This window comes from Tenebrio molitor, chromosome 1 (genome assembly GCF_963966145.1).
Source record: "Tenebrio molitor chromosome 1, icTenMoli1.1, whole genome shotgun sequence".
Taxonomy (NCBI): Eukaryota; Metazoa; Arthropoda; class Insecta; order Coleoptera; family Tenebrionidae; genus Tenebrio; species Tenebrio molitor.
The window spans coordinates 14040314-14055654 of NC_091046.1; the positions used below are offsets into that span (position 1 = coordinate 14040314).

At 33.7% G+C, this 15341-nt stretch overlaps 2 protein-coding genes across 13 annotated transcripts in view; one reads left to right on the top strand and one right to left on the bottom strand.

Moving 5' to 3' along the window:
- The window catches only part of LOC138122304 (uncharacterized), a 194396-nt gene that overhangs the window by 131466 nt on the left and 47589 nt on the right, over positions 1–15341 (top strand). The window contains exons 1-2 of one of the 11 annotated variants that reach the window (XM_069036499.1): positions 2992–3115; positions 3175–3318. The exons of 9 other annotated variants lie outside the window; for them this stretch is intronic. In XM_069036499.1, coding sequence (XP_068892600.1) covers positions 3177–3318 — 142 coding nt within the window. In that variant the 5' untranslated portion in view covers positions 2992–3115; positions 3175–3176. Of the gene's footprint in view, positions 1–2991; positions 3116–3161; positions 3319–15341 lie in introns of those variants that run through there. One more of the 11 variants, XM_069036500.1, reaches the window with a different exon arrangement.
- LOC138122311 (cytochrome P450 4c3-like) lies at positions 171–2915 on the bottom strand. Of its 2 annotated transcripts, none has more exons than XM_069036519.1 (6): positions 2759–2915; positions 2036–2233; positions 1788–1973; positions 1123–1731; positions 889–1068; positions 171–443 (listed from the first exon to the last, which is right to left on the bottom strand). In XM_069036519.1, exons 1-6 carry the CDS (start codon positions 2913–2915, stop codon positions 286–288), a joined length of 1488 nt encoding a protein of 495 aa, XP_068892620.1. In that variant the 3' UTR covers positions 171–285. The 2 variants fall into 2 exon arrangements, with proteins under 2 accessions (XP_068892620.1, XP_068892621.1); XM_069036520.1 differs by having other exon boundaries at positions 2036–2211; positions 2759–2898.

The following is a 15341-nucleotide window of genomic DNA, read 5'->3' on the forward strand; positions in this document are numbered from 1 at the left end:
CAATGTTTGTAAATGAACTGTCTTATAAAACGTAGGTAACGTAAACATGCTCTCTTCTTGCACACTTTGGTTAATATGCATATCCGGACATAAGACATCAATAACTTTTCTTATCTTGTTTTGTAAGGGTTATATTTTACTGAATATTTTATAAATGAACAAACTACTAGTATTAATACCACAGCTAATACAAAATTTAATGTCTGAACAAATATTTACACAAATTGCAGTAAAGTTGACATTTACAATTACATACATATTTGTATACATAATTAATGTACCTTCTTAATGTCTAGTTTGTAATCTAACACGTACGCCGTTATAAGATTTGAGAACAGCTGCCATGCCTAATTCTGGTTTGTAGCCAGGTACCGGTAGTATTTTAAATTTTTTCACAATTTTAATGATGGTGGCTTTCATTTCAAGCATCGCAAATTTTTGCCCTAAAAGCAAAATAATATTAAAACCGTAGAATTAAATTACATAGAACATTACAATGTCGACATCCTATGCTACTTTTACAATATGTATATTTAAAAATATTTATTTTTCACTTTAGTATAATTGCATGATAACTCCTAGGATACGAAATACGTAAACATGTCCATAACAACCGGGGAATAAAACAGGGCGTAATAAGAATAAGCGGGCGTAATGAATTCATAATTGCAAAGATGCCGATTTTTTTATTTTTTTTAAAGAACACGTATAGTGAAAAATAAAATCTTGTATGCACCACGGCGTCACCGAATGATTACGCCCATCGAACGATATCCATCTCTCGGGCTAAAGCCCTCGAGCTGGATTCATCGTTCTCCGGGCGTAATCATCGTTGTAACGCCCTTGGTGCATAAATATCTATTATAATAATACGCAATTGCTTCTTACCGACACAGTTTCGTGGACCAGCACTGAAGGGTATAAAAGCATAATTATGTCTTTGTGATTGATTTTCTAGTGAAAATCGTTCCGGATCAAATATTTCCGGTTTAGGATAATATTTTTCGTTATGGTGAATGGCATAAATGAATATCGTCAGAATTGTTCCTTGAGGAAAATCATAACCACCTGAAAGAAGAATAAAATTAATTGTGTAAGGAATATGTGTGTGCATGTATCTACCTATGCTGTAATGTGTTTCTAACTGACGTTCAACTATTGGTACTGTTGGATACATCCTTTGTGCTTCTTTTATTACCATTTCCAAATATTTCGCATCTTGCAATATTTGCATAGTCAGGTATGAATTTTTTTCACCAGTCGAAGATAAAATTTCTTCGTAAACTTTTTTCTGTACTTCTGGATTATCTGCCAGAGCTAATAATGTGAACACGATTGCAGAAGTCGTTGTATCGTGGCCTTCAAACATGAACGTATCAATTTCTTCTCTTATGTCTTCATTCGACAACATATTGTAGTTTTCTGATTCCAGTAACATGTCTAGTAATGCAACTTTGCGTTTTGTACCATCGTCTGATACTACTGTCGAATCCAAATTTTGTTCTGATTTTTCAGCCCGTCGTCTTATTATAATATTGTTTGAAAATGCATGCAATGTTTTTAAACATTTCTTATATGTTGTGTACATTGGAGATAATTTAAACAACGAGTCAAATTTATACAACGGCGAAAATGTCCTCACAATAAAAATATCAAGATAACCTCGAACAGCTTCCACATATTCGGTGTTATGTCCTTCTTGAGCTGCTACTTTAACGCCCATAGATGTTTCTACAAATTAGAAAGTTATCAATTTTGACTTCATATCTATTAAAAACTTCACTGACCACATATGACATCCAAGGAGTAGAGATTTATGAACGGATATATGTCCACGGAGTCTTTTCCTACTTCACCAGATAATTTATCGATAAGAATGTTTCCACATGTGTTAAAAATGCCAAGAAACTGATCAAGTATTTTAAAATGGAAGGTGGGTGTAATCATTCTTCTTCGTATTTTCCACTTCTTACCTGACATAAAGTAGAAATGTCATGGTTTTTGCTGTTTTTCTTACCTAAGAAGATGTGTTTACCTGTACTCATTAGCAGTCCATTTCCAAGCCAAGGTTCAAGGTGGTCATACGTATGTGACTTTGTGATGTGTATGTTCGAACTTAATATAGATTCCATCAATTCTGCTTTGCTGATTAAAACTCGTACCTCATTTACAATGTAAAATTTGTATACGTCGCCATACTCTTTCGCCCATCTAAAAATATTCCCAAGTAATTCTAAAAAAGAATTGCATTAAATCAAGCCAATTGCCCAGCCCATTTGCTTTTTGGTTAACATCGTAAAAAGTTGACAGACAATGTATGTGAATTATTTACAAAACTATTTTTTACAAATGAAGGTCATATTAAGTTTGTACAATTAGCAGTTAATTATATAGTTAATGACCATAATGTTTACCTCTGAATGATAGCTGAGTTCAGCTCTCACATGCAATACGTATCCATGCACAAAAAAATATTTTAGTTAGGAAACTTGCTCTTGTACCTAATTAAACCAAGAAGGTGCATTTATAATATGTATGACAAACGACAACTGTTCTTAATTGTCCCAGCAATCTTAGCAAAATAACTTAAAAAATGTTAACGTGATGTTTTTTGCATCTGATAAAGCATGAGCAAAAAATCCGTAGATTTTTTTTAAGTATGTACACGAGAAAAAAACATTGAGTGAAATTATCGTAATGATGAAATAATATTATTAACAGTAAATATAACGGAAGAATGGTACCTACTGATACATACCTTGAGGAGTATTCCCTGTTTCTATTGCATTCCCAAGAAGGGGCAATGGTTTTGGTCCAGGAATTTTGTCCAGAAGTTTATATTTTCGTAACAGTGAATACCACCACAAAAACGGTGTACAAATCAATAGTAATGTTATTATCAGTATGATAATCATGGTTCAAACTTTCTTTTGCAACTCGGGAAGAACTCGTTATAGCGTGATCACCTCCACGAACTGAGCACAATTGAACAGTAAGATCACTGAGATCCGAGCCGTTCGTTCAAATCAGTGTAGTTACCCACTCAGCCTCAGAGAGTCCACTGTGAACGTATATTATTAAGATTCAAACTGATGCTGACGATTGATGCATTAATGTACGATAATACGATAAAATACGGAGATTGTATTTGTGTGTAAGTACATAACTTTTCAGGTATGAGGCCGAAATTTGAAGCAGGAGGCGTCAGCCAAGTGATGCAAAAGAAAAAGAGGCCGAATAGGTACCTGAAAACTGACAGTGCAGGAATATTGAATAACATTTTTCGTGTTGGTTTCTCCGAAATTTTGTTATCAAAGGGTATAGTTTTTTTATGCCATTACCAGAGATCGGATTCAAATAGGCGCTAGGTAGGAAGCAGAGAATCAGTTCCTAATAAAATTGCATGCAAAAACGCCAACCAAGCAGCCCAAGTACCAATCGCTCACAATTGATGCGGTGTCACATTATAAATACAATCAGCCCACGGAACAATGCTAGTTAATCCGTCCCGCGACGGTGTCCATTGCTGAACAGGTCGACTGTATGGTTTTTGCCGAGTTTTTGTTCCGTTTTTATTCAGCGTGAGACGGAAAGCAATGTCCGGTGGCGTCCCAAGTGTTTAGCGAATTTATTTGAATAAAATTTGATAAGGTTGTAAAGTAAAAAATAAATTATCAAATAATAATATTCAATATTCAAACCATAAGACGCCAGGTAATCTGTCGAGTCTTGTACTGCTTCAAGAAACAGACAAAGCATTATTAAATCGTAAAATTACATTGGGCCCGACGCCCTGCAAGTATTGTGCCGCACGTTCATGAAATCGTCCCCCACTACTTAAATCGCCTAAATCTGTCCGAACACTGGCCATTACAATTAAAAAAAAAAACTTTTTTCATTTGGGTCATCAATAGCAAAGTTATAGCCTGGGCCGTTTTTTTAAAGACAGCTTGTATCTCAGCAAACGAACACAAAAAAGTCTCAGATAGAATATAATAATAATTGTACCCACTGTTAATCTTACAAATTCAGTTGCTTAAATAGGTAGGACAGACGTATGTATTTGCATATGAACTTGCTTGTAATTAATGATTCATTTCAGTTATAGCTGCAAAGAGGCAAAAATAACATCTCGGTATTGATTGTGTTCAAGTAGCCAGTAGTAAAAGGACATTATCAAGGAATTAAGTGATATCTTATTTTGCTTGTGGAGTGTGTAAATATTATTTAAAGAAAAGAAAAAAACATAAATAGTTTTTACAATTTTAATAATTTTATTTATTTTATTTAGTCGGTAAATAATGTTGCTTGTTGGTTATCATTTGAGATACTGAAGAAGTATTGGGTGCAAAGTGTGGCAGATTATAAATTTTCCTTATCGGGAGATAAAAGCAAAGTTATTGGCTAATACATGAGGATCATGCACTCTTGCACGGCAACCGTTGATAATAATTTTCGATATGTGTTCAAAAATCTTAGATCGATGACAAAATGGATGAAAGAAATAAGTACTGAAATAAGTAAACTAAATATCCAGTTCTCTGTGCATTATTTATTGTAAATGTAATGTAATTTGGTTTAATCATTCTTGTCTTATTCAATTAATAATCATCATTTAAAGTTCGTTCAATAGTAAAAAAAATAAATAATCGTAATTTTCTCTTTAAAATCTTGATTTGAAATTGCTTTCACTGACGATTTATCTTGGTGTAGATACTTCCATATTATTAATGAATCATGTTATACAGGTGTCCCACCTAAGACTTTCGAGCTTTTGAGACTTTAAAGCGTTTTAAACTTCGTCAAAAATGCTGGAACAATATACGCAATATCTAGACAAACTTACTCGTAGGTCTGTCAGTTATACATTTATAAGGAATAAATTATCATAATGTGGCATCATTGCACATTACGGGGTCATTATAAATGATTGTCTCATCGCAGTAGGCGTTGGTGACGTAGTTGAATGTGCCGCAAGCTTTATAACATGAGTGAGACTAGCATCGCCGATAGGTAGCGCTGCTGGCCGTAGTGTAAATTTGTCTACTAGTTTGTCATTTGAGTCCTCTTGTTTTTTTTTTTTTTAATTTTTAAGTTTTTTTTCCATTGGGAATAGAAAAATGGAATCAATGCCAAAAAAATGACAATTTAGAAATAAATAGAAATTGACCTGTCCGGGGATTTTTACCAAACATCAACAATACATAAATCTAAAAGAGTTTTATTCCTTACTTTACTCTCCTACTGTGTAACAGTAATAAAATAATACATTTTTAAAGCAGTTAGATAATATACAGGCTGTTTAATAAAAAACGCCTCAACCCATAACTTTTTTATTTATTATCCGATTTCAATGAACAAAAAAACCAAAGATATGGTTTTTCATGCGCTACAAAACAGCCATTAAATATATTTTTTTTGGTCTTATCTTCAATAGCTAACAACAGTCAACTTTTTTTTTAATGGACCAGTGTAGTTTTTTAGGCTCTGTTAGGGTTTTTTTTTCTGAATCTAATGATGTATTGGAAGTTATCATTTGGTCCATAGCTAACTGAAAAAAAAATAAAACAATTTTTAATTGTGGTTCAGTTTATTATGAAATTTTTAAGTGTGCCGTGAAAAACAATCGGAATACAAATAGTAACAAATGTCAAATGTCAGTTTGAAAATTTTCTCCTGCAATCTTGACGTGTTTTGTTATTATTTTCTTGGAAAACATGAATATAGGCAGAATATAGCCTAAGGGAGTCCGTTTCGGCTCAGGGACGCGAAGGTCGCAGGTTCAATTCCGAGCCAGGGCGAAATTAAAAAAAAAGGCTATATTCTATCTATCTCGTGATTCGGAAGTCACGTTAAGCCATCGGTCCCTGTCTATGGAGTTGGTCATCATGCCCCTCATAGATTTGTAAACCAGTCCTAGACTGTGTAACAAATTATTTTAATTATTTTTGTTATTAAATAACATTTTTAATTTACAATACGAAAATTTCCGATAATAATGCGGAATCTGGAAAAGTGCCCCGAATGCTTGCAGCGTTTCCACGTTGAATGGCAAGGGAAATCCTCTCAAAAAGGAATTTCTTAGATTTTGAATCCCCTGATTCCGCGATAAGTCGGTCTCCGATGACATTAATGAAATCTATTGTTTCTTTGCACCAAGGGCCTAAGGTTTCAAAGGCTAAACCTTTAAATATGTAGTTTGACGAAATAATTGAACTATATTTGTTATGTTTGCGCGTGCAAGCCATTTCAGCGGCAAAACCTAAGACTTCAGATGTTTTCAATACGTAACTGTCTGCAAGTGTATCTACGACAGTAACGTCCCAAACCAAAGGTTGACCTTTAATCCACGGTACTAAAGTCATCCCATCAGGGCGTTTTACGTCATCACGAGATAGTCCGTTTGGTTCTAAAGTTGAATTAACATGAATAGAAGTCAAAGACCGGTTGATAATAGAATTAATTTCAGTGTGTCTTGAAAATCTACCACTGCTTTTGGAACAACTTAGACCGTGAATACCAATTTCATCAACTTTCGCATTGCATTTGCAAATATGAGGTGTACAAAGATTACAACCCAATCTTAAACCAATACAAACTTCGAAGGAAGTGTTATCTAAAAAAGTACCAATATTAGGAGAAGGTATTGCATGTAACCAAGATCCTGATTCTCTGCATTGCAAAGCCTTAAAACGAGCCAAGTCCCTAGATGAATTAAAGATTATGTCATTGTCAATTATTCTTTTGATATTGATATTATCCCAATTCTTCTGAAATTGTGGAATTGTTGGTCTTTCGTTCTCATTTTCTACATCCCAGACTGCTAAAGCTTCATCATAATGGTGAATAATAAGCTCATTATCCTTTGAATTTAGTAATTGAGAAACTAGCTTTTTAACACCATGAACTGAAGATAGGAAAGCAGGGAGGCAAATATCGGAAATGCGGCGAATTCCCAGTCCACCAAATCTAATCGGTAAAGTGGACTGACACCATTGTAAATCAGTTAAACGTAAATTATTATATATAGCAGTATTTATTGACTGCACTCGTAAGTACAAGCCAAAGGGCCATTGACCGAGGTCTTTCAGCCTGTGAATTTATCGAAGCAGTGAGTAGACTCTTCTTCTTCGTGATCGGATCTGAAGATTGTTCTTATGAGTGATTCTTCTTTGCCGTCTACGTCGAAATTTAGTGCCAATGGAGATAGTATCTTGAAGTTGGATTTTTTGGCGGCGAATCTGCTTTTCAGTCTAGTCACAATTCGGTGTGCGATTGGTTCTATTGCCAACTTGTTGTAAAGGAGCGCATTCGATGGATTGTGCAGGGGATTATTTGGATGTCTCATTTTGGTAATTTTCCTTAGACAAGTGGTCTCTGCTACTTATTCTACTCTTCTTTTGGCTGGATTCTTTGTTTTGAGTAACAGTAACGCTCCATATTCTAACATTGGTCGACAAAGCATTTTGTAAATTTTTGCTGCTGTGATGTTATTGATTCCTCTGTTTTTGTAGGTGAGATTGCGGAAATGTTTGGCCCTAGCAATAACATTTTGCTTCATTACGTCAGTATGCTTGTTAAAATTCAGTTTTGCGTCGATGTAGACTCCCAAGTATTTGACAACCCGGCAAGGAATCGATTTTGTACCGCACATGGTGATGGTGGGAGAGTTTTCTGATATCTTGTGATGAAATATAAGGAGTTGCGACTTCTTTGGATTAGGCTTTAGTCTCCATCTATGGAACCACTGGACTGTAGGCTCAACGAGTGATTCGAGTTGTTCCATTGCGTTTCTTAGGTTGTTGCTGTGCGATATCAGCACAGTATCATCGGCGTATTGCAAGATGTATAGTTGGCAAGACTAAAAACCATAGGACCACAAGGATCTCCTTGTTGAGCTCCAACAGAAGAAGAAATTAAATGATCACCAAAAAATAAAGTTGAAGGATTCCTATAGCATTGATAAAGATAAGGGTAAAGAAGTGGGGTATGACATTGGACTTCTTTTAGAATACAATCTCTTATTATTAGATATTATTATAATTTTTTCTATTAAATTTTTGTTTTTGAAATCGGATAATAAATAAAAAAGTTATGGGTTGAGACGTTTTTTATCAAACAGCCTGTATATTATTCAATTGTTAAGTACAGTGTGAAAACTAGGTACTTATGGAATAAATTTAGTAATTTCAAAACTAATGGCATTTGTCGAAAACGCTGAAACATGATATCGTAAAATTTCAAAATAAATCCTTCAATTATATACTAAGTGCAATGATGTATCTTTTTTGGTGCTATAAACCTTTCCAAGTACACTCTTACATAAATTAGTAAGTTAGTAAGAAGTCCAAAAAAGTAGTCTACAGTAAAGTTTAAACATTCTTCGTAAAAAAGACAAACTTCATATTCAAATTACATACTGCGTTTACCATAATACATAGTGTTTAGAAAAAAATTCGATTTTATCATTTATAATTTCAGCAACGGGAATAGTACCGCAATCTCTTTTTAAAAATTTTGGACTTAGAGGACACATTGGTGGTTGAAATTCAAAAAGGTATATTATTATACTCATGTCATATCGTGAGGAAATTCTTTAACATTAACACAGAACATAAAACACAAAAAAGTCAAAATGTGGACGCGAGACGCCGGTAATTATGTTGATAAGCACTGCACTATTACTTGATAGTGTTATCCGTAATAGTGTATGTACTCCGGCAAAATTGCCGTGCCGCCAGGTGGTGGAGGGTTAAGGGTGTAACAAGAATTAAAACGCTCTGAAATTTGTGAGCGAAGCCGCGGGTAAAAGCTAGTATTTAACTTAATATAAGTACATTAGTAGATACATAAAGGGTGATTATGAAATAAGTTTGGAAAAAAAAACCGGTAATTGGTGATAATGAGAAGAAGTTATAGTTATATGTATAGTTATAGTTATAAAAGTTTTTTCGTTTTCGAGATACAAATGATTGAAAATTTGGTCAAAATTGCTCGGCGCAAACGAGTTCCTCCAAATGCCAGTACCAGGGTGGATATCAGGTCAGGTAGCGAAATGTAGAGGATTATCAGGGACAATTACACAAAAATGATACGGGAAAGCAGGTACTCTTTAAAGTATTTATTTTTTCTCAAAATGAAACACTCAGTAGAAAATGTTTATTTTTTTTTTCAATATAAACAATTCTTTATTACATAACATTTTTGTTTTATAATACATGTTTATTAAAATATACAAATTAAATTTTATTATAATACGAAACTGCTTTCACATAACTAAAAATGTCAAGAACATTATTGTTGTATTTACTAATCAAATTTTCTTTCTGTTGATTGACATCTTTTCTTAATTTTTTATAAATATATAAATGAACGTTTCAAACCTCAAGAGAACATCAACAAATATAAATATGGAGGGATGGCTACTATAAAATTGACTCTTAAAATGCGAATGAAAAGATTCACTGGCATTTGTTATACATGTTGTGCTAGTTGATTACCAGGTAGACCGCCAGTCTCTAATCCAATTACAGGTATAGTGTATTCATTTTAAATGTTGGGTTTTGTAATAAAATTTGCCTGCCTTGACACTTGTCCGAAACTCAGTGAATCTAAAACTGTGTTCAATATATTCGGGTCAAAAATTAAGGAATGGTGGGATCAAGATCAACTTTTAGAAGACCAAGTGAAACCATTAATATTTGTTGCCAATACTGGTGAATCATCTAGTGAATTTGATTCAGATGACGATTAATTTTTTATTTGTTTACGTATTTTATTATTTATTTTTGACTAACTTTAAAAGATACATGTAATGGATACTTTACTAATTACTCTTATTTCTTTATTAAGTAATCTTATTTGTCAAATACATTATTTAAAATCAACAACCTCTTTACATTTTTTTGGTCACTGATCACAAAATGTGTTTTAATTTTTTTTTTACTTGTGGATATTTTAACGTCTCTTTCTTTTACTCGTCGATAAGATGGTGAAAGTACGACGTGGTACCAGTTTTATATGAACAGAGGAATTCCTACTTTACGGTACCGATACAATGAAAATTTGCCGCTTTCGTAATTTATGGTGTTTTGAGTTTACAACTTTACCCAGCGTTTAAAATGAATGCCCTATACTTGGAGGAATTCGTTTGCTGATAAGGGTCAAAAAGGTAGAGACCTGCAAAAATTTGACCGCGTGGAGGAACTCATTTCCGACCAAATTGCTAGTACGCTGCTGACTTAAAGGTAATTACCTGATTATCTTGGTAGTTTAGCAACAATAATTATAATCAAAGGTAAAATGTGCCCGTCAGTCACAAACTCCTCTCCATCATTTCCATAGAAACATTTACAAAACAGTGTGCTTGCACCTACGACTTTATTGTGGAGTTGATGTAACAATGGTTGCTAATGAAGTGAACAAATTCAGACAAATTTTCCCTATTCATAATCGTTGAAAATACAAGAATATAGGGTAATTTCCATCCTTTTGATTTCACCTCCAAAAGTCATTTACGCAGAATGTACCTACATATATTTTTACACGGTTTACACCTTGTAGGGTCTTTTAATTGAATTAAGACAAAAAAATCTAATCTTAAATCTCTGTCTGTTAGATAATAAAGATTACACATAAGTCGGTTAGAGACATAAAACAAAAAATTAATGAAGAGCATATTTTTTTCATTTATAAATAGAAAAATTAAATTTTTTATTAAGCATCTATACAGTGCGTTCGTAAAGTTCGGAATAAATTCGATAAAATTGTAAGTATTAATTTCTGAGAAAAATCCTCGAAGAGGTCAACTTTGTTTTTAAAAACTGCATGTTGTACAGTACGTTATTTATGTTGACAGCTTGTCATATCCTAATAATGACGTCATCAATAATTTTTTTAAATGACAACTCCCACTTTTTTATCTTTTTCTGGTAGACCTTCCTACTACTTAAACGACTAAAGTTGACTCAAGTTGCAAAAAACCACTTTGCATTTGCAACAGCACTTTTATGGCATTAGTCATTTGAAATTACTTTTAAACTAGGATCAATATTTTTATTTCAACATGATTTGATTTTAATAAATATATACATACATAAATATAACTATAAAAAATAAATCTCTTCCAGTGGGGTAGTCTCGGGTAGGGCACCACGAATGCTGGCTGCGTTTCCTCGTTGGATAGCCAAAGAAATACGTTGGCGAAGGAAATATTTCGCCTTCAAATCACCGCTTTCAGCTATTAATTTTGAACCGACGTTATCAATAAAGGAACTTGCTTCTTTGCACCAAGGACCTAAAGTTTCGAAAGCAAGAGCTTTGAAGATGAAGTTAGCAGATTTTAAAGATTTATATTTATTGTGTTTTTTAACACATGCAATTTCTGCTGCGGCTCCAGAACACATTGATGTATGGTTTAAGTATGATGACGCTAGGGTATCAACACAAGTAACGTCCCATATAAGACGTTGACCCTTTGACCACGGAATAAGGGTTGCTCCGTCTGGTCTCTTGCCATCATCACGAGATAAACCATTGGGTTCAAGGGTGCAATGAAAATGAGCGGATGATAAGGCTCGTTGAATAATAGAATTAAGTTCATTGTGTCTTGGAATTCTTCCCAAGCTTTTAACGCAGCTAAGACCGTGAAAACCAGTTTCGTTTGGCATAGAACAATGACTACAAATATGGTTTTCAAAAAGACGGCAACCCAGTCTAAGGCCAACAGAAGTTTGAAAATCTTGCTTGTCTAAACAAGTACCGATGTTCTTAGATGGAAATGCATGTAACCAAGCACCTGATTCACGTTGTTGGATCGCTTTAAAACGTGCTTTGTCAAAATCTGAGTCAAATTGAAGTTCACTCTCAATGATTCTTTTTATATTTATCAAATCCCAGGATTTCTGAGTTTTTAAACTAGATGGAGTTTCGTTATTTACTGATAGCCACTTATTCAAAGCTTCCAATAGTGTACTTGAATCTTAATATCCATAAAGGGGAGTAAAGAAGACATAAGATCTTGAACACCATGAGAAGAACTAAGGAAAGCCGGAAGACAAATATCAGAAATTCTACGAATACCCAATCCACCAAAAGAAATAGGGAGAGTTGCTTGTAACCATTGTTTGGTATTTAGACAAATGTTTAAAATAGATTCAAGACTTTCTTTGAGTAAAGAGTCCATATCTTCCAGTAAAGAAGAGAATTTCCAAAGAGCACAAGTACGCAAAAAATATGACATTTTTGGAATGAAAAGGCAATTTTTTAAAAGAAAATAAGCCACATGTGGATTAATTTGTTCGAGTCGAGAAATAAGAAGATTCAATTTATGTTGTTTGATTTTGAAATGATGGACATGAGCTTCTTCAAAAATTGGAGCTCCTAATAATTGAAGGTCATCTTTTGAAGTTATACGAATACCTGGACATATTTTTTCGAATTTACTAACAATACTTGAGTCGATACGTTGAGAACAAAAGAAAATTTCACATTTGCTTGTATTCACCTTAAGACCAATTTCAGCAGCCATTTTAATGATAGTATGAAAATCGTTTAATACAGTTTCGGGCGAATCTGAAAGAGTGGCATCATCTAGATACCAAATGTTTAGTTTCGAAAGTAAATTATTGACCAAAGGTTGAACTGTAATACTAAAAGACATTGGACCACAAGGATCACCTTGCTGAACACCAACCTCTGATGATATTGTTTTATTACCAAAAAAAAGCAAAGAAGGGAACCGATAACTTTGGTATAGAAACGGATATATAAGAGGAAAATTATTTTTAATTGGGATAAGCATACTATCTCTCTCGATAGAATTAAATGCATTTTCAAAATCGATTTTAAGTAAAATGTTATCTCTATTTTCAGGAATGTTGATAAATGTACGAACTGAATGTATTGCTGCTTCGCAGCCTCTTTTTGTAGCAACACCAAGTTGGTGAGGAGCTAAGTATGATTGAATTTGATTGCTCTGGTTAACACAAACTATGCGAGCAACTAGTCTTCTCAAAGCACAACCAATAGCTATAGGTCTGATACCTCCATCTTTCTTTGATAATGCACAAAGAGATGCACCATAAAAGATTGGCTGAATTTCTTCAGGAATCTTAGCAGCGAGGATAAAATTGCAAAGGCTAGTTAATGAAGTCAAAGCTCTTTTACCAGCATCTCCAGCGGAGAAGGATATCATGTCCTTTAAGAACTGTGGTCGCATTCCGTCGATTCCAGGTGCTGAGCCGTTTTGAAACGAATTGATGCCTTTTAAAACTTCAGACTCGTTTAAAGACAGATTATGATTATTATTTTCAGGAGGATCAGGATACGAAAGATGACGGGAAGGTTTTGGGTGTTTCTTTTTCAAAGCTTGAAATACAGTATCATCAAATGAGGCCAATGAATCTTCAGAGCTTAATAGTTTGATTGCTCCTTTGATGTCAAAATCGTTGACTTTTGCTTCGATCCTTGTTGATAATGATTTAGAAATATTTTTTCTTGATTTTGAATTTGTTGAAGGTGGGTTATTAAAATTTGAAATGTTAAGTTTGATTTTAGAGGTTAAGTTTTTGGTATTAGATTCGTTGATATTAAATGCTTTGTAAGAAAAAAGAAGCAAATTTTCCCATGCAACAGCTGAGTTCGTTTTGACGCAATAATTGATGACAGAAGACAGTTTATCAGCTGAGGAATATCTTGCTCCCTTCGGAATTCTTCGTATAGTATGAATTTTTTGTTTATACGCCATTAATTTTTCACTAATAGAATTTGTTGGTGCGAATCCATTATTACTAACGTCATTTATTTGCTCTTGATGGAATTTTTCAATATGTGTCTTGAGTCGATTCTGATCTTTAAAGAGGTGTTTAGGTGAAAATGGGCAAGCTATTTTACCATCAAAGTCTTGAATTGAAGAAGATATTTGTGATTTTTTGATGATTTGACCAGATTTTACGTCTGTATCCGTATTTTTAGGATCTTCATAACTATCTTCATCACTATCATCTGCAGCATATCTATAAATTGGTCTGAAGTATCTACCAAGAAGTCTGTTAAATCCAGGAAGACCGCTTGAAGTTGAAGGTGCTACTGGATTAGCAGACGGCGAGGACTCAACTTGAGGATGGCACTTGCTGTTATGAATTTTCAAACCTTTGTGATTCTTTAGCTTCTTGTTACAGTTTATACAAACTGAACTGTTATTCCCTTGTAGCGAAAAAAGGTTTTCGGAGGAAATACATGTTTGAGATTGTGACAGTGACATTTTTTTATTATTTTAATTGTTAAACTGTACTTATATGGAAAATATTCAACCCAAACTATGCTTTTCTGATCCCTTTGTGCCTTTATTTGGTTCAAAAATATGAAAAAAATGCTGTTGCAAATGACAAGTGGTTTTTTGCAACTTGAGTCAACTATAGTTTACTAATTTTACGTAAAAACATTTAACTCAATTTTTAATGTAAAAATTGTAATTGACCTCAAACAAAAACAAACATCTAAGGTTAACAATAAAATTTAACGCAAATGGAATTGCCTCCCGCCAACTATTTGGCACTCACCGATACTTTGTGCACTGCGCTCAATAATGTCAGGGCTTATTTGTTCTATTTCAGCGCGAAGTCTCTGCCCAAAATCTTCTAAATTATTTGGTCTATTAAAATAAACCTCCGATTGTAACTAAACCCATTGACAAAAAATTACGTTAAAAATTAAATTAAATTTTTTGAAGTAAAATTTGTCATTTTCTCAAAAAAATTGTAATGAAAGGTATCAATTTTTTTCATTGATCGTTTAGCTAGTATGAAGGCGTACCAGAAAAATTAGAAAAAAAAATGGGGGTTGTCATTTAAAAAAAATGATTGATGACGTCATTATTAAGAAATGACAAGCTGTCAACAAAAGTATTTAAAGTACTGAACAATATACACTTTTTAAAAAGTTGACCGGTTCGAGAATTTTTCTTAGAAATTAATACATACTTACAGTTTTATCGAATTTATTCCGAACTTTACGAACGCACTGTATATTAATACGTGAAGGAAAACCCAAAGAGTATAGGATAGAGGAGAAGCAGAAATATAACTGTAAGTGACGACCTCTAGTGTTTCAGACTCGTAACTATTCAGTTCAAGGGCTGCTAAGGGGAAACGGGGAGCGGGACGAACAGTTTATTCATGTTTAAGAGTCTCACACACCAGAGGCGCTGAAACTCGTACATTATAATTTAACATTGGCTCTTATGGGCTGCTTCTCCTCTATCCTATACTCTCTGGGAAAACCTTTGTATAATGCATTCATTTTTGTAATGACGAACTAACTGGAACTTTTTTTTTGTTAAT